Genomic DNA, 19278 nt, shown 5'->3' on the forward strand with positions numbered 1-19278 from the left:
GAGGACACCTTGTTCTCCTCTCTGCCTTTTCCCTGAATTTCCTTTAGATTAAAAAGCCTCAGTTCACCCAGGCCCTTCTTGGAAATCAGGCTTTTGAGCTGTCTTTGCTAACTCACTGTCCTCTCCTTCCTGCTCTCAGGTGTCCTCTGCACAGTGAACATGCACACTTGCTGTTTCACCTGTCTGACCATCAATAAAAACACTGGTCAAAAGGAAATGAAGGGGTGCAGGCACAGCCAGGCCTGGCTGTTTCCCTCTGGGATCAGTGCTGCTTTTTCAGCAGAACTGAGATAACACCATGCCTGATATTCCTGAGTTCCTGGGTGGCTGGTGCTGAGCTGTGAGGGCACCAACTCCCACCTGTGGAGTTGTGCAGTTCCTTTACAAAGCACCAGAGCCAAAGGGAGCTGGGGCAGGGAGAGCTCAGCTGGGTAACTCAGGTGTAGCTACAGGACACAGACACAGAGATGAGTGCAAGTGCCTGGCAGGGCAGGTAGATGGCACTCCAAATAAACTGGTGTGTGGTTAGAGGAGGCAGAGTTCAGGGAATACTGACCCCCTCCCACAAGTTACAGGATATCAGAGTTGCTCAGCCACCTCATCTGCCTGCTGGGGGCTCTGGTTTGTGGCTGCTGGGAAAAGAATCTCTGTACAGGGACACTTGGATTGTCCCCAGCAGAACCCCCTGAGGCCACCACACACACTGGGCAATCCTTAGGGCAGCAAGGGCAACTGCACACTTCTTATTTTAACCCTGCCAAATAGAGCCTTGAAAATTCATGTTTCCACAGACACTTCCTGGACTAAGCTCCTTCCCCAAACTGAGAGGGCTCCTGGTTTTACTGGGAGTCTGTGCTGCAGGCAGTGCTATGAGCACAGGTTGGGGCAGACAGGGAAGTGAAACAGAAATTTGCACCTTCGGGTCCCTCTGTGAGAAATTCTCACTGTCATTTCAGGACAATGTCACGAAGAAGAAGTGGCACAGGGAAAGGCACCTTTCCATTGTCACACACAGGCTCTCCACAGAAACCTGCTCTGCATCCCCACTTCTCCTCCTGGAGCATCAGCCCCTCAGGGAGGGGACACTGCAGCTTCCCAGATGAGCCACGCTCCTGGAGCTGCAGCTCTGCCTCTGAGCAGGAAACTGTTGAGAGCCACTCTCATCCTGCCGTGCCTCCAAGGGCGTGCAAAACAAATGACAAATGCCATTGTGCCTCCTCCATCCCCCGCCAGGCTCACACACATTCTCCAAGTGCAGCCCCCAGATCCCTCCTGGCCAGGTGGTGGCAGAGAGCAGACCCAAAACCCCACATCAACAAGGGAACTGATTTCATTATTCTAAAAACAAACAGCCAAAGGAAAGTTCAGCCTAGAATGGGCTCCTAGAGCAAAGAAAGGAAAATAGAGAGCGGGCAGTGGGGAATGCTTCATATTCCTAAAAGCCTTTTGTACGTTAACACATGGTGTCTGCTTCTCTCTAGTCACCTATTTATCACTCTCCTCTTTAGAGAAGGAAAAAAGTCCTGGCTGCCTTCCTAAGGCAGAGTTTTGTGGCCGGGGGGAGGGGGAGGGTGCTTTAAGCATGATGCAAACCATTTGGAGTGCGCCGAGAGCTCTGCCAACACAAGCTGCACTATTTAAACAAGTGAGGAAATGATCGTATATACAACATGCCAGCGAGCACACACACACCAGAGGAAGTCGAGAGGGGTTTTCATGACACAGAGCTGGATGTCAGCGGCTGAAAGGTCGATATTTTCCCTTAACACCCTTCTCAATGACTTAATCGTGTTCCGTTTGCACAGAAAACTTCCCAAGAATAAAAGTCTGGAGGAATCGAGGGGGGATGTTTGGCCTACTGCTGACCTTGTCCGAGGTCCTCTCCACGTAGCAGGGCTCCTGGGGGGCGACCAGCAGGGGAACGAAGCCCGAGAGCAGCCGATCCTCTTCCAGGCTAAGCAGGGCAAGGTCGTCATCTGGGTCCTTGTACAAGGGCACCTCCGACTGATTCACTGTGGTCAGTATGTTACAGAAGTCAGCCAGCGTCGCCCACACATCTACTGAGACCCTGGGAGAACGAGGAGAGACGTGAGCAATTCAGGGCTGGAATGCGTTGGGAGTTGCCTGCAATGCTGCAGCGAATACCAGAGAGGTGAGGCGAGGCGAGCCCGGCACCGCTGCTGCTGCTGCTGCTGCTGCTGCTGCTGCCCTGCCCCGGGGCCGGCCCCGCCGCAGCTGCGCTGGCACCGACCCTGCCAGGGCCGGGGATGTGACCCTCACCCCGGCCACCACCGTCCCCCTGCATGGGGACAGCTCCCGGGATGTCCCTTCCCACTGCTCTGCCCACCTCTGCCCGCGGGGAGCAGAGCCCAGCCCGTTCCAGATGGTGTTACTCAATTTTAAAGCCTGCTGGACGGACAGAGTGAACACCCGCAATGCTGTCGGGGCTGAAGGGGCTCTTGGAGGGCTCCAATTCACCCCGGAGCATCCTCTCCTTCACACAGCTCTTATCTCTCTGCAGCCACAGAGATTTCACAGCTAAACCCAGCCATGGCGGGCTAAAGCCGTGTTTTGCTTCTGGCTGTGGGCTTTAACTCTCACGAGTGACCTGCAAAGCTGCCTCTGCCATGTCTCACCTTGCCAGAGTGGCAGTGATGTCCAGGGTGCAAACATCCATCACACATCACTACCCAGGGAAGGCCCAGCACCCCAGAGAGAGCCAGTGTGGAGAAAGTAGGGAAGCAAGCAACAAGCATGGGGGTACTACAGCTGACCAGGCTGCCTCGCACTGCATTTCCCCCTCCTGTTCCTACAAACACTCAGATTGGGGTTTTTTTAAAGATGTAAACTGGGATTTAAGTAGGAAATAGGGGAAACTGGGGCTGATGTGCTTCTGGTGGGCTGCTCCTCTGGAGGAAAGCAGAGGGAATCCAGCATCCCCAGGGGTGCAGCAGTGACCGGTGCGGGCCGAGGCAGCCCAGGGCTGGAGGGAGGCCCCCTGCTCTTTGAACTGCTCCAGGTGGACAGAGTCTGCACTGGGTTATTTATGGGAATCAATGTACCAGGAAAGCACACTGAAATGAAACATCTTGTTTTCAAGAGCGTCCTGGGAGCCAGGCAGAATGAGGAGCCATTAATCAAAGCCCGGCACGTAATCAGCACACATGTAAGGCAGAGTCGCCCACGTCCCTGAGCCAGCCCTAGCCCACGTCCTGCAAAGGAGGAGAGGTCCTGCAAAACCCTCTGGTCACAGACACACCAGGAGCTGGGTTCATTCACAAAGCTCCATCGCTTGGCTCAGCCAGGTCTGGCTGTCAGAAATGTTTAAATATGGAAAAAAATAAACAGTTGCAACACGTTTTTCGGAGGGATCTGTCCGAGGCCCTTTGTGATGTAATGGGAAACGCTGCGTTTGTGCTACCAGCTGGAAAATAAACAGAGCTGCGAGGGTTAAAAGGAACTGAACTTTCCACGACCCCTATCTGCAAAAGAAGAAAATAATAAGAGGAATGATCCACTGCCCCACAGCCCTGATAGTTTATCCTCCGGCCCAGGCTGCAGAGACAAGCACCGGATGTGATAGGGCTGCTCTGGGCCACCTCCAAGGCGAGCTCTGCCCATGGGAGATGCACAGGGCTTGGGAGGCTCAGCCTCCCCCAGTGCCCTGCTGGCAACTGGGCTTGGCTGCCTGAGGCCAGTCACATAGCACTGGTGGGGCCCCAGGGCCACGAGGGCTCGCTGGGATGAAGGAGGTGCAGAGGCATCAGCAGGGAGAAGAATGGGAAAAGTGCCCAAAAATGCTGGGGAATGAGAGCACTAGGGTGTTGGGGACAGGCAGAGATGCAGGGGACATTTCCAGGGGGCTGGGACAGCCAGGTGTATGGGGCTGTGCTGGAGGAGAGGGGAAAGAAACACATTGTAGAGAGCTCGCCCATATTTCCAAAAACAGAGCTGCAGGCAGGGGATGATGATGACAGTGAGGGTGAGAGGGAGGCAGAGGGCAGTGGCAGGATGCTGGGCTGGGCTGGGATTCACTGCAGGGCCAGGGTGGTGGTGGCAGGAGTATCAGCACAGATGAAGTACAGGGAGCATCTTCCTCCACAGGGCTTGGCATCCAAAGTCAGCAAAATGCCACAGGAACAGTCACTGCGCTGGCACTACTAATGCCCCTGCAGGCACCCAGCCCAACAGCTCCCTTTCCTCCCTAATGCCCCAGGCAGGGCACCCCCCACCACCCCTGAGTGTGAGAGCAGCCCCTGTCACTTCATCCCTCACCTACAGCTTCACAGTGCCTTGCCACATCTCCCATTTGCCCTGGACGTGACAGATTCCCACCTTGGGCTCGCTTCAGTCAAACCTCAGGCTGTGTTGGTTCCCTGGGTAGCCAGCTCTCACTGCACTGCTACCCCAGCAGCACCCTGCAGAGCCTTCAGAAAGCCAAGAAAGAAGTAGTGCTGGCGTTTTTCCCTGGTTTTCTCCTGTGATGGCAGAGGCAGCACTGCAGAGATCAATTCTGACCATTTTCTGCCACCCCCTCCTCCTCTGCAGCTCATCTCCCATCACTGCCACCACCACCATCATTCACCAGCTGCCACTGCTGGCAAAGCCAGCGAGGACAAACGGCTCCCACTGACACCTACAGCCCTGGGAATCTCCTGCTGGGACGTGCACTTGCCCTGGAAGGTCACACAACACTTGTGAGCCCTGTCAGCCTCCTTCTCCCCACTGCCCAGGACCACTTCACGGCCACCCCCAAGCATTTCTGGCTTATGTCACCCCCACGATGCAGCAGTGCTGGAGCCTCTGTGCAGAGCCCAGGCAGCTCCAGGTGCCTGGAAGCTCTGTGCATGCACAGTGCCACGGCTTCACCGTCCCTGTGAGGAGGGAGGCCCCGAATTACTGACACTGAGCCCAGGCACGCAGCTCCAGGTACGGGGACGAGGCTCCCAGAGCTTTTAACCGAGGAAGCGAGAAGGGGGTGAGCGCGAGGTCTTTCCTCGGAACGGGGGTTCATTCCCTTCCCCACAGACACATTTACATTTGCTTATTCCACTAGGACGGGAAAAAAAAATAAGAGTTAATTTCTTTTTTATTGCCTCAGGATTCCAGGTTTAATGTAGCTGTCAGTGTGAGCGCAGCCCAGCTGCAACGCCGACGGACACGGCCCGGCCAGGCAGCGGCGAGAGCGCAGCGAGCTGGACCACAGCCCTGGGGCTGAGCACTGCCCCAGCGAGGCTGGGGAGGGCTCCTGGCAGAGACAATGCCCAGATGGGCATCACCACAAGGCAAAAAGCACAGAGCAAAGCACAGAGAGAGCAGAGGATGCCAGGGCGAGCCTGATGCTCACCGAATCCCCGCCATCCTCACCGGGGGCGCGCGCTGCCTGGTGATTAATATCAAGCACAATGACCCCACGTTACAAGCCTGCGGGGGCCTGTGGAGGTGGCCATTTCCTGTGTAATACCAGCTTGTTTAAACACTAACATCCAAGCTGCACAGCTGCAGCACAAACCCGGGAAGCGGCGCAGAAGAAGCCCTGCATTGTGTTCCCAGCGCTGCCGTGCAGATGGCAAACGCCTCGGGCTGCTGCTCCTGGGGCTGGCACTGCTGGATCCCAGTGCCCACAGGATGGATGAGCTGCTCTGCATCCTCCTCCTCCTCCTGCCTTTCCTCTCTCCCGGACCACGGGAAGCTGAACTAAAAGCGGCTCCTTTGCAAGGAGTAAAAAGGGCCATGGGGGTTTTTCCCAAAGGCCTTCAGCAGCCCTGGTGTGGGCTCAGACAGAGCAGGATGAGGTGGTCACAGCCCTTGTGCATCAGTGATTTCCCCCACTCTGCCCTGCACATGGTCCCTTTGGCCAGCTAGGCATCCATAAACCCATTCCTCTCTCAGGAACCCACCTTCTGAGCTCCTTTACCCAGGAGAGGTGCAGTCTCCTCCCAGCCAGCCCCTGCTTTGCCACAGCCCCCTTCTCCACAGAGACTTTTGGCTTCTCTTTTGGTTGACTTTATCTCCAATCTCAGCCAGGTTTACCCTACTGAGACACCTCTGAACCCTGGCTTTGATGTCTCGATAGGGAAACTCTGGTGGCCAGAGTTACTGAGGATGGGATCTGCAAAAGGGATTTTCCATTTAGTCTCCAGCAAACTCCAGCAATGTCTTGGCACCTCTGTGCAAGACTCTGTCCATCCCTCCCAGCTCCAGTGGGAGCTGCCATCTCAGTGACACTTCTCCGCGAGAGCGAAGTGATGAGAGCAATCTGGCACATCTCTCTGGGAAGGTAAGCTCTAGAATGTGCTCACAGCTTTTGGATTTAATTTAATACTTGGTTTAAATTAACCATTTTTAAATGCTTGCAGACAGTCTCCACAAGCTGAGAGGCCCTTGGCCCCGTGTGGAAGGAGCATGGATTTGCCAGGGTCAGCCCTGCAGCAGTGTCTAGTCAGTGGCTTCCCCATCAGTCCTTGTGCTTCATTTAGCAGTGGATTAATTGTGGCAACAGAACAGAGCAAGGAGCAGCTCTGCCCAGCCCTCTTCACCTTCCTCCCAGCCACACATCCCAAAAGGGGATGGAGTCACTTACACAGCAGCCTCCTTGGAGATCCACCTTCTGACCCATCTGCTGCCCCTATCTCTGCCTTAGGGAAGCCACCCTGCTCCCTTTTTCCCAGAATCCCTGCTTTTACACCCCAATCTCTGCAATTCACTCCTGGGGACATGTGGTCTCAAAAATGCTTCTCCAACTGCCTTAAACCACCACGTGCAGAGAACTCGACACAAGGTTTGCCATGAAACATGAAGACAGAAATTAATTTTAAGACACAGGAGTGACAGCTGCTTGCTGCTAGGAGACCTGGCAACACCTGGTTCAGAAACACAATTCCTGAGGCACTGAAGCAGAGATGTCCAAGGTTAAGTTTAGCTCCTATTCTGGAAAGGCATGAGGAAAGAGTCATGGAAAGCTTGCTGAGCCCCTCTTCCAAAATAGGAAGGACACCTTTCACCTCTCAAATTCACACAGAGAGGTAGTTAGGAAGTCCAACAACTGAAAATCTGTTCCAGAGCATCCCCTGAGCCGTGATGGCCATGCAGTGTGGCCAGGAGCTGCAGGAGTGCACCAGACCAAGAAGAAGGGAGGATTTGGGGAAAGATGCAGCTTCTCGCTTGGGTTGAATTCAAGACTGCTGAGCCCCCAGGTAGGGAGAGGCTGCCTGCCAGGAAGCAGGGTTCATTCCCAAGCTCCCACCAAGAAAAAGGACCCTGAAGACACAGCCTCCTGAGCTCTCATCCCACTCCACAGAGCCCACTCCTGCATGGCTCACATCCATCTGCCGGCTTTCGGCAGCGCTCACCCCTCACACCTTTCCCTCCACCTCTGTCCAAGGGGGAAAGCAGCGAGCTGAGGAATTTGGTGTGGGGTTGGTTTTTCTTTTTTTTTTTTCTTTTTTTTTTTTTTTTTTTTTTTTTTTATTGTAAGGACTCAAATCCAGCAGTGTGATAAATGCATCCGAGCTACAATTAGGAAGATATATAGCATCAGAACGCGAAGGTCTGGGCAGCGTGGTGAAACGCGGGCTCTCCAGAGCCCCAGCTATGTTTCCCATTATGTAACCCTGGTCATGGGCAGACAGCCAGACTCCAAATGAAAAAGAGACTCTGGCTTGGCACCGTTTCTATTTTCCTATCCTCATTCGGGGTCAGCGCAGTGTCATACAGCTGCAGAGAAAGCTCCGGGGATTAAACCTGGGAAAGACTCCAAGACCAGGACCCGGGTTCAAGTACCAGCTGAAAGCAATAAACCAACTGCCACAGCTGGGCTGAGTTTAGACGTTCTCAAAGTCCCCCAGCTCTCTCCCATGTGAAGAAGGAGCGATTGCAAACATGGCAAGCGAGGCCTTGGGACGCACAGCCCCAGCCCAAAGCTCTGGCTGAGCCCTGCCAAGCTGCCCTGCTGGCCACGAGCCCAGCCCAGCATTCTGGCCCTGGATGAGCTGCATTTGATGTGAGCTCTGGGCTCTGAGTGGGCTTCCAGGTGGGTATGAGGTCTGTTTTTTCCAGAAGCTTTAGCACGTTCATGGCATCTCTGCAGGGCGCTGCTGTGCTTCAGGGGATTTCCACATCCTTTCTCTGTGCCCATGCCACCACAAGAGACAAGGAAAGTGGTTTAAGAGTATTCAACCAGCTTCTCTGTTGGCAATGGTGGGATTTCACAGCACATCCCAGAGGCAGGAGCATGTGTGACATGGCCCAGGCCCCTCACTCAGCTCTAACTTGGCATCTGCACTTGCTCCTCACGTGCTCTCCCTGCTCCTGAGCTCACCCTGCCCATAAACCTTGGCTTACTCCACCACGCCTGCTGCTCTGACCCATGTTTTACTTCTCAACTTCTTTGAAGCTGTTCCTATCTAAACCCTTGGACTCGGTGGCTCTACCTGGTTCCTGAAGAGCCCCAGGGCAGCCAGCAGGCTTGTGTCAATAAAGAACTGAAACACTAACCCAGTGCTCTCCTTTTCTTTTCCTATCCCCAGGGCAAATGTTGCAAATTCCAGGTCATGCCCAAGAGCAGATCAGGTTCTCTGCTGCTCATCACTACCTGCATCTCCATGGAAGCTCAACCAGGGTTATCCCAGAGTCCTGGACCACCAACACCCATCCATACAAGAGGTCTGGGCTGGAAGAGCAGTGTGGCTAAGGCAGATTCTCCATGAGAGCCAGAGAGTGGAGGAGCTGGGAGCCAACATGGAGGACAGGATGGGCATCGTGGGACAAGAGGGAGACCCTCCATGGAGAGGCCAAGCAAGACAAGAGATACTCATTCCTTCATTGAACACATCAGGATCTTGTGGAGTAGAGCCCCCAAACTATGCCCACCACTCCTCCAAGAGCCCTGCTGTGGGCTGCCACCACCACCACCATCACCACCACCACCAGCAGCATCTTCTCCCACCCCAAGGAGCAAACAGGAGCCTGCACCTGCTCCATCACCTCAGGGGGACATTGTCACAGCCCTGTGCCCCACAGGAGGGGGAGCAGCTGGTCCCAGGGCAGGCGCCGAGCGCTGGCTGAGTGAATCCAATCACAAATTCCATCTTGAGGCTGCCCCTGGCCAAGGGCTCGGCGCTCCCTGCGAGGGGAAGGGGGGATTGGTGCAGCCAGGCTCACGTGATGGATCCCAGTTTGAGTTCCTGCCCAAAGATGGGCAGCAGTTCACATGAGCAGGCAGCGGTCCCACACCGAGCAGCCGACAAACAGAAAACAGACTCCATCTCCACAAAATGAGGCCCAGAACTTCCTGTGTGAGATTTCCATTTCCTCAGCCAAATGAAAAAGAACTGGAGTAAGAGGCAATAAACCAGGAGAGCGGGACTGGACCTGACGCACGGAGAGGGGACCCATTAATGGTTAAGCCACTTTGCTGGATTACTCTTAATGCTCCTTCCCATCACCCAGGGTTCTGGCTCCTTTGGATTAACAGTAAGACGTGATTTCAGGCTCTGGATCCGGAGTACCGGAGGCAGATGGAAAATCCTGCGGGAAGGCAGCTACGGAGCATGCTCAGAGGCCGTTTGCATACTCCATACTTGGCCCCTTCGCTCAATTTTCTGTCCAAAAATATGCAAATTGCCTAGTCCGCATTATGGACTAATGGGCTGAAATCGGCCAGTTTAGAAAATTAACCCTTTCGGGTGCTGTAGGGTAGGGACAAGCAGTTTCTGAAGCAGAGGGGAGGTGGCTTTTGGAGCGCCAGGAACAGGCAAGCTGCTCCAGGCTAGCCCAGCCCAAGCAAGGTTGGCCTGACTCAGTCAAAAAAAAGGCAATGAAATGCTTATGCTGGAAACGGAGTTCCCTCTGGTCCAGAGGAGGGCCCTGCCCATCCAGCTGAACACCCAAAGGAAGGGTATCCCAACAAAACCAGATGCACATCCTAAGCAGAAAGTCAAAATCCACCTCATAAGTCATCTTCTAACACATGAAAACATAGGGCAGCCTGCAGGCACCCTCCAGCCCCATTCACACATCAATGAAGAAGTCACTGTGTCACCAAGGGTGACAAATTCCCAACATTCTCTGGGCAGTGGGCCTTGCCTGCGTGCCACAGCCAGCAGTAAAGCATGAGCAAGAGGGAAGCATGAGGACCTCAGGGAGGGAGCAGAAACCAGAGGTGCACGTACTGTTTGGGGAGCTCAAGAGCCGTTGGAGGAGGGTTCCAGGTGTCCGGGTGGCCAAGCATCCAGTCCGACCAGACCTTCACGCTGGGCAGCAGCTCCTTCAGGTCCTGGGGCAAGGCAGAGACCTTGATGTCGTCCTCCTCATCCTCCTGCTCCATCTCTTGTGGCTGAACTGCAAATAGAAGACGTGAGAGCTGAGGCAGCTCACCACAGCCAGGCTCAGGCAGGGACTGGGAAAGTATGACACAGATCCCAACATCCCAGCCTGGGACGCACAAGGGAACAGCCACAACCCACAGCAAGCACAAAGGCAGATCTGTTCTCCCTCCATGGACTGCCCTGGAGGGCAAGCCAGGGTGTTTGTGATCCCTTTTCTTGAGGGCAGCAGGGTGCCACTGCAGCAATCACAGAGACAGGATTCCCAGGTGTCCCAGTTTTGGGAAGTTTCCCAGTTGCTGGCAGAAAGCATGGCCTCAGTCTATCCCCTTCTTCCGAACATTTCTGTCGGCACACACCAGGGGCTTTCCTGCAGCTGAAATCTGGGCAGAGCTTGGGATGCTGGGGGAGAATCCTGAGACCCCAAGAGACAGCAAGGGATGTAAAAAACAGCCTGACCCCCACCAGGCTGCCTCGTGGGCCCCTGCATGGACCCTGCTGCTGAGCCCTTACCTGGCACACATTCCCTCAGCAGGTTGGTGCACCTCCTCACCAGGAGGGCAAACATGGAGAGCCCCAGGGCCGTGGCCTGTTCCTGGATGACGGAGCGGCAATCCTCGGAGATGCACTCTAGGAGACACACAGGGTGTGGGTCACAGCTGGGTTCACCTTCACTGCCCCCCTTTCTGCATCCCCATGAGGGGCAGGGGTGAGCAATTCCCTATTTTACACCTGTCCCAGACACAATTGTTCCATGTAGGGAGGAAAAAGGTGGTGAGTGGCTGCTTTGGAGTGGGGAGAGGCTGCAGCCCCCCTGCCCACACCATGCCCAACCCCATGGCATGTGCTGAGCCATGCTGGCACTCAGGGCTCCCAGCACAGAAGCTGCTGCTGGGGGCTGATGCCTTCCCCTGAGGAGGAGGGGATGTTTAAGTGTTAAAAGGGTAATTAGCTGCATGTTTGATCTCTGTCCCTGCTGGAGTTTTAACCTCAGCAGCTGAGGAAGGGGCTCCTCCCATTAGTTTCACAGTCACACAACAGCTTGTCAAGAGAGCTTAATTGGAACTGTTACTCGAGGAGATGCCACACGACCACAGCTCTTCCAAAGAGAGCTGGCTCAGAGTGAGAGCAAATCCCCCCAGCCAGAAACCACTTCTGAGGCTGCTGAGAGCAGCGGGGAGCTGGCTCGAGGGAGCTGCCTGGAGCCAGCCTGGGTTAGGCTGGGGAGGCCAGCAGTGCCTGGGACATGCCAGCCTACCCCAGAGCTCTCACAAGGGGTTTAAGCCTTAAGGGAAGCCTCTGCCCTCCCAACTCTCTCTATTCCCCATCCACACCCTCCCAGGATGTGGGGGAGTAGCTGGCTGGGGAGAACCCACACATTTACTGGGTTGTACGCATCAGGGCAGTTTGCTCTGTGCAGGATGCTCCTCCCTGGCTTACTGCAGCATCAGAGCTTCCACCTGAGAACAGCTGCCCCAAACCAGGCAGAGGATTTCTACAAACTCACAGCTACTGACTCTGAAGGGGTGGGTGAAGCCCCAGGGCTGAGTAAAGAAGGGAGAGCCCCCAGAGCCCCCCCGCTGCCAGGCACCTTTGCTGGAGACATCAGCATGGAAGTGTTGGGAGCTCAACTGCCCAGATGTGGCAGAGCAGGGATTCTGAACAAACAGCAAGAAGATTAGAGCAAGACGCTGAGATCACATTTAATCTCGAGCTAGCAAAACACCTGAGGTGCACAGAATTAAACAGCGGGGTTTTAAAGACAGATCATTTCAGAGGAGTGGGGTGGGAGATTAAAAACATCCAAGAAAATACAAGAACGCACCAAGAAAATACAGGAAAAATAAGGAGAAACATCTGAAGGGTGGATTGACAGTTCTTACAGCTGTCAATGAGTTCAGCACCCAGTGTGGAGGGTAACCCAGGGTAGCACCAAAGGCACTGGTAGCTGTAAGAGGGTGCTTTGCTCACTGAGCCAGGCTGAGCTGGTGCTGCAGAGCAGTGGTAGGAAGTGCTGTACTACAGGGGCTGTCAGCTTTCGGAGGAAACATAAAACTAAAGATGTGACCACTCTGGGACAGTAAATCTCTTTCATGAAGCCTTTCCCACAATCAAGAGTGTTAGTCCCAGTGCTCTGGCCACAGTCCAGTCCAAGAAATTGCAGTCATCTTCCCTGAGCTCACTCCCCCTGCACTCGGGTGAGATGCTGTGAGAGTCTTCCCTTCTTGTCTGAAATGGACACACAACAAGACCACGGTGGTCCAGCCACCACATCTGAGTCTGGCAAGTCCCCTGGGTGGTGAAAATCTCTGGGCATTTCAGCATGGACCCCCACAATTTGAGTGGGCAGCCCCCAGGACTCACTGTGCTCACAGGGACCCCCAAACTGAGCTGGTGCAAAAGCTACATCCTGACCCCTCCGAAACAGGCAAAGCTTAAAACATCTGCTGCAGTGCTTGTGATGGTGAAGGTGATGAGCATCCCATATTTCAAAGTGTATTTCAGAGATACAGAGACCAGTGCTCTGTAGTGGCTGTGGCCAGGCTTGGTCCCAGCCCTTCCCACTGCCACCAGCAGCTCTTGCTGCAGGCTACAAGCTCCTCACACAACATTTAACAGCCAAAATACACTAAAAAGTCTCCTGCACTTGAGCTGTAGCAGGTACAGCTGTCCATCAAACATCTTGTGCTGCTGCAATCATTAACTGTGTGCCCACCAGCTCATAAAGGTGCCCTGATGTACCCCAACACTTCTCAGCCCTGGTACAGCCTGCAAAGCTGCCCTCTGTGCAGGTAAGAGCATTAGGACACCCACACTGAAGGGCTGCTGTCACATAGCTCCAGCTCAGCTACCATGGGTGTTGTCAGCTCATCATTAAACTCGTAAAATGCACAAAACTCCCCCAGTCCTGAAAGTTCATTCACTGGATGAGCTCATCAGCCTCATTCCCAGGAGGCTCCTCCAGCACAGAAAGACAAACATCCAGGTGGGTGCTTGTTCAAGACCCCTCAATATGCACCAGCAAAGGCTCTTAAGAGCTTAATTGTAGGACAAAAGAGGAAAGCACCATAAATCAGGAGAAACTTTCTCTCTGCACCTTTTTACCACTTTCCTTGGGAGGCTGGGAGCTCTGGCTTGCCCTGAGCTGGAAGCCAGTGGCCAGGGCTAACAGAGGATATGGGGACAAACTCCAGGAGACAGACAAGGTGAGGGCAGAATCAAAGGGGAAAGCACTTGAAGTGTTTAAACAGAAACTTGTAAAATGTTTTGAGTGATGGGCAACAAGGAAACCAAATCTCTGGACCCACTCAGTGTCTGAGCCTACCTTGGCACTAAGAGGAAAAGATTTTGTAGAAAATATGCTGAAGTGAGGGCTGGAGCAACAAATCTGCTCTGGAGCCCACAGGGCACCATTACTTCTGAGCTGAGCTGGTAATTACGTCTGTGCTGCTGGTAATGCACAATAAGTCACAAACTTATTGGGAAAGATGTTTTTGGAGGATGGAGTGACACTTGGGTCATTTCTGTCCCTGCAGTTGCACAGCACTAGTAAAAATGGAGATACCAGCTGCCCCAGACCAACAAGAGCAGGCAGAGAGATCCTGACTGCCCAAATCAGAGCAAACTGTAATTCCCAGATCTGTTTTCCCAGATGCACAGTGGGTGCAGGTGAAGCAGAATGAGTGTCAGGTCCACAGGCAACCCTGCAGGCTGCCACCAAAAGCTCGGTGACAGAGACTTCAAGTGGCATCAATGGCACCCCAACAGCTAAAGCTGCCACAAATCTACTCCACTTCCTCCCTGAAACCCCAAATGGGGCTGTAATCAGATAACCCTCCCAATTGACACCCAGGCACGCTGCACAGCTGGGGCACACCGTGGAAGTGTCAGGCAACTGTGGAAAGAAATCACACACAAAAGAAGGGGCCACAAGGTTACAAGCTCTGAGGTAGCTGGAGCTGTGGCTCCTCTGTGCCACCAGCAGCCACAGCAGTGACACTCCACAGGAAATCATCCAACACCACCAACCACAACACATTCCCCCTCCACCTTCCTCCCCTTGTAAGCCAGCAAGCGTCCCTGTTAATGCCAGCCCTGGATAAACAGCTGCTGTCACGTCAGCTCTCAGCTCTGAGAACACCAGTGCTCAGCAGGCTCACAAATGTCACCTCTCAGCTGTGCCACTGCCTTCAGGGGTGCTGCGTGGGTGCAGAGGCAGGTGGGCAAAACTGGCACTGCTGCCTCAATAACTGCTTGTTAAACCACAACCTAAGGTCAGGGCTCCTGCACTCAGAGCCAAGACTGACTCAGGGTAAATGCACAGCCCTGTTTGTGCTGCTGTACCAACACACAGAGCCACACTGCAGCCAGCTGAACTGGCCTAAAAAGCCTCCTTTGGGGAGTTTCCTTAAGCTGGAGCTGTTTCTTGGCCACTTGTAGCCCCACATCAACATCAGCAAAGCTCCAGTCTGTGGAACACTGCATGGGGCTAGGAAGGAGAAGGCATAGCATTTTAAAACAGTCACCAAACACTTTGAAATAACTGACTTGCACTACCCCACTCCTCATAGGCTGAATTTGCCTCAAAGATCTGTATTTCTGCACCAGAAAAATAAATGAGAGCCCTGCAGGCCCCTGTGAAGGTCAGACTGGCAGCAGGTCAAAAGCTGCAGCAGTTCTGAGCACCCTGCCTGACGCTCACCACTTGTCAGCCCCTTTTTCTGGCTGGCCCAGACTCTGCTGAAGTTTCCATAGTAGGTGCCTGTGTCAACCTGAATCCTCCTGGAAATCTTCAGCCAAAACAGCTCAGCCACTTGTGAGAATGAGGCTAGGAAACAAGATAGTGGCTTTCCCTTGTTTGTAAAAAACCACTTACAACCTTTTCCTTCAGCTAATCTAGCAACTGTAAACCCTGGAACAAGGATCTGAGATTTTGCTGCAGAATAACTTTTTTAACAGAGAGTTTTCCTGTCCTACTAGAAATCCGTCCACACTTAGCCAAGCTATAAACATCTGAAAGACAGCAGTTTTTCCAAACTCAATAGGAATTCCTTTCAACAGTTAAAACCTGCTAAGATTTCACCTTCCTGAGCAAGCTCCATCTTCCTACCTCCCTTCACCTGTATTACAGGAATTCCTTCCACAGTTAAAACCTGCTAAAATTTCACCTCCCAGGGCAAGCTCCATCTTCCTACCTCCCTTTCACCTGCGTTACAGGCAGCAGAGCAAGTGCTCTGCTCCCATCCAGCAGGTGGGGACTCGTGTAAAAATGTCCTTGTATGAGTGCCTGAGCTGGAGATTGGAGCCAGGCTCTGAAGCAGAGCGCAAGGGTGAGAGATGGAGAGGGATGGGATGGAAAAAATGGGAGCTGATGAGCATCAGACTGCAAGGACAGAGCAAAAGCAACTGGGAACCAGCAATGGGTGGTTTTTCTGAAGATCAAGAAGAGGAGTCCTCCTGTTTCTTTGCATGTAGGAAAGGGTTTTTTTCCCCAGCTGAGGTCTGGGCTGCACAGAGAGCGCTGTTTCCCTAGCAGGAGGCAGTTTCCTGCAGGGACTGCAGGGAGCTGGGTGGATCAGCAGCTGCAGCGCCCTCTGCAAGCTCCTACCTGGATCCTCCCGGGCTCTGCTCCCACCCAGCCCTCCTGCAGCCATAAATCTACCTGTTCCACGGGGGAGAGGCTGAGAGGCAGGGAGAAAAGGGGACTTTTGTAGCGGGGAGAAAGCAGTGTTTCTCTGAGAACGTTATATTCATGGAAAACATAAACCAACTGTCGTCAAAGTCGTCTGAGCTCAGGAAATGGAGCGGCCAGGAGAAGGCTGCCATGTGGCCGGATGTTATGTATTTCTAATTAGTGCTATACATCTTTCAGCAGAGAGTGTCCTTTTGCTGGGAAACACAACGCGCTGCCCTTGTTATTGTAACTGTCAGAGAGTGCTTAAACAGATAATCTCCAGGAAAAGTGATAAACACATCCCCTCTCCCACTAGGGTGTGCAAAACAGCAGTGCCAAAGCTTTATTAGGGCAGCACGACCAACCACAGGAAATGGGAATGGGAAAAGAGCAAGGGGCAGCCGCCCATGAGGAGAGGGATTTGCTGGAGGAAGCTGCTGGTGGCTGCTCCAGTGCCATGTGCTGAAGGAAATCCTGCGAGGGACAACCGGGGCACAGCCAGCACAGCACACGTGGGCTGCTCACAGGGATGGGGCAGTGTGGGCCCCCAGCTGTTCTGCTCTGAGTGTGCCCCAGTTTGGGTGGAAAGGAGCCACAGGAACCCCCAAGCTTACAAGCAAGCACAGGACATGCTCCTCCATCCACCCATCCCAGCTAACTAAACACAAGGAATGCTGAACCTTCCACAGTTAAAACAATCCCAGCCAACAAATCTCAAAGGAGAGCAGATTCCTTTGATTGAAGCAACCAGACTGCCTCAGCCAAGGGTCAGGAGGGCTCCAGAGGGACAGCCTCCATGCTGGCCTCTCTGTCCCCACCTGAGCTGTGCCTCCAGGCCGGGAAGCCCAGAGCAGTGCTGGCAGCAGGTGATGCCAGCGCTGGCAGAGCAGCAGGGATGTGCTTTGCTCCCAGGGAACAACAGCTGAAGCCACCTTTCCTGGTGACAGGGTGAAGGACTGCATGGGAAGGCACTCAAAAGAACGAACAGTTCCATGGCCACAGTCCCAGGGATGACATAAGGGGCTGGCCAGGGGACACAGGAGCTGCAGGAGCTTGGTGAGCACAGGGCTGGGGGCGAAGGCACCCGCCTGATGTGTCAGCACATCAACCCTGGAGGCACAGACAACTGATTCACCAGCTGGCTGCTGCCCCGAGGGGAAGAGACCCGAGCTGGGGTCACCTCGGAGCTGACACCACCTGAAGGCAATTCCTCTGCTCCCTCACTCTCAGACAGAGCTTTCCCCGAGGTGAGTCACTCCCTGCTGCCAGACACAGCCCTGGCACGGCTACAGGGCAGCAGGAAATGGGTGAGGAGAGCCCTGCTGCCGGCCCGGGCTGGTGGAGACCGCACACAACCACGGGAATACAAAGCAGCAAAAGTGAGGGGGATCCTCACATCTGTGTCCCCAACACCCCCTGGAAGGGGAGCTGTGAGTCACTGGCACTCCCAGCTCTGGGAACTGGCGAGTCACACATGCACTCATCTGCCCCCTGAGAGAGCCTGGGAACTACTCAGCCCTGCCTGATACCCTGGGAATGATGGGCAGCTCTCCTGGAAGGATGCTCCCACACTCTGAGCAAACAGGATGGCAGCTCCAGTACTATGGCCGAGCTGAGCATCACCACCTGCAGCACACAGGGCTGGACCCCTCCCCAAGCAACCTCAGGATTTTAGTAATAACCTGCATGCCCCCAAACCACCTCCCTGCACTGATGTCCCCCCGTGGAGAGGCAGGAAGGCCCTGGGAAGGTCTCAGTCACAGCAGCAGCACCAGAGAACTCACTGCACGTGTTCCCAGAGCAGCTGGGGCCGCCCAGGAGCCCGCAGCTCCCTCTGCAAGCCTGACTTGTCCGAGGGAAGGAAGGAGGGAGGCCTAGGAGGTGAGGAATGCCGGGGGCCTGGGGAGGATGGAGCAGCTCTCCCTGTGGAAGCCATTAGATATTCAACACTTCATTTGTTTCCAGCCGTCCTGGACTGCAGCGCTGGGCTCTAGGACGGGAGGCTCTTCTCTGACGTAACCAGGAAGCAGCTGCAAAATTAAGGAATCCCTCATGACATCATAAAAAGGGTCGATGGTTTACAGGGGAAGGTATAAAAATTAATGACATATTCCCACCCGAAGCAGAGAGCCTGCCCAGGAGGCACAGGGGAAGCCATGCTCTGCCCAACACGAAGGGGCTGCCTGCCCCAGACAGCTCTGGGCTGCCAGCTCCCTTTGGCTGATCCAGGAGCTTGTCTCTGGCTCTCATTGTCCCTCAGCCCAGGCAGGGCTGGATCCTTGCACCTGGGGTGCGATAACCAGCTCAGTATATCCTTCCTGACCCTGATGAACAAAGCTGTAGGGAATGGCTTTAGGGACAGCTTTCTTGTGTACTCGGGGCTGGCCAGGAGTCAACGACAAAAAACATCATTGTGAAGTGACTATTAATAATGCTAACTTAATAAGAAGTTATTAATTTAGACAGGGAAAGCAGACACATGCACAGAGTGTCCCCAACACCCCAATTTCTGAAGCTCTGGGAGACAATGGCACAATGGCAAGAGGAGGCAATGGCACAATGTCCCTCCCCAGCACACAACCCGGGCTAGGTCAGAAAGAATGACATTAGCCTTGAGGACAAGCACAAAGCCATTTCCACTTGAAAAGGGAAAAGGATAGTGGTTTAAAATTAACTACAGCCTTTTCCAGGAAATATCAGTGGAAAGAAGCAGCCATTTTTAGAAATGTTATTCTCAGAAATTTCCTGAAAAGACCCATCAGTCAAAACACAGATTGAAGCCATTTCCACTTGCACTGAGCAGCACTTCAGAGCTCTCCCTACACGCTTGGGGTGCTTGACCCAGCCAGCAAGGGCAGGCTCCTGCTCTGCCCCCCTGACCCCAGCAGGGCTGTGGGAGTCAGTCTGGGATGTGGGACAGCCCATACAGAGTCAGACACACTCCCCCTGCCTGGGGAGGCACATCCATCCCAGTTGTCACCAGTCACATTTGCACTGAGACACGCCAGCCCCTGACCATCACAGCTGGAGCAGAGGCACCTCCAGGCTCAGCCATGCTGGCAAACCTGGAGAATTGCCAGAAAAACTCTCATTTCTCAGCACTGCCCTCACTCTGACGCTGGCACTTGTGACAAAGGCACAGCAAAGTGCCAGCAGTGTCACAGCAGATCCCCCAGAGCCACAGGTTCTGCTGCCAGCAACTGACAGCAACGTGAGTTTGACCCGTCTGGCAGCTAAAAGGCTGGCAAATCTAAATGTATGTAACTCCTGGCTGGCTCA

General features: G+C 54.1%; 1 protein-coding gene across 2 annotated transcripts in view; it reads right to left on the reverse strand.

The window, feature by feature from the left end:
* Nucleotides 1–19278, reverse strand: part of SMG6 (SMG6 nonsense mediated mRNA decay factor) — a 105811-nt gene that overhangs the window by 43808 nt on the left and 42725 nt on the right. For both annotated transcript variants that reach the window (XM_059486966.1, XM_059486965.1), the window contains exons 11-13: nt 10839–10955; nt 10173–10341; nt 1867–2068 (exon numbers count right to left, since the gene is read on the reverse strand). In XM_059486966.1, coding sequence (XP_059342949.1) covers nt 1867–2068; nt 10173–10341; nt 10839–10955 — 488 coding nt within the window. The remainder of the gene's footprint in view (nt 1–1866; nt 2069–10172; nt 10342–10838; nt 10956–19278) is intronic.

The sequence above is a fragment of the Ammospiza nelsoni genome, chromosome 21, assembly GCF_027579445.1.
Source record: "Ammospiza nelsoni isolate bAmmNel1 chromosome 21, bAmmNel1.pri, whole genome shotgun sequence".
Classification (NCBI taxonomy): Eukaryota; Metazoa; Chordata; class Aves; order Passeriformes; family Passerellidae; genus Ammospiza; species Ammospiza nelsoni.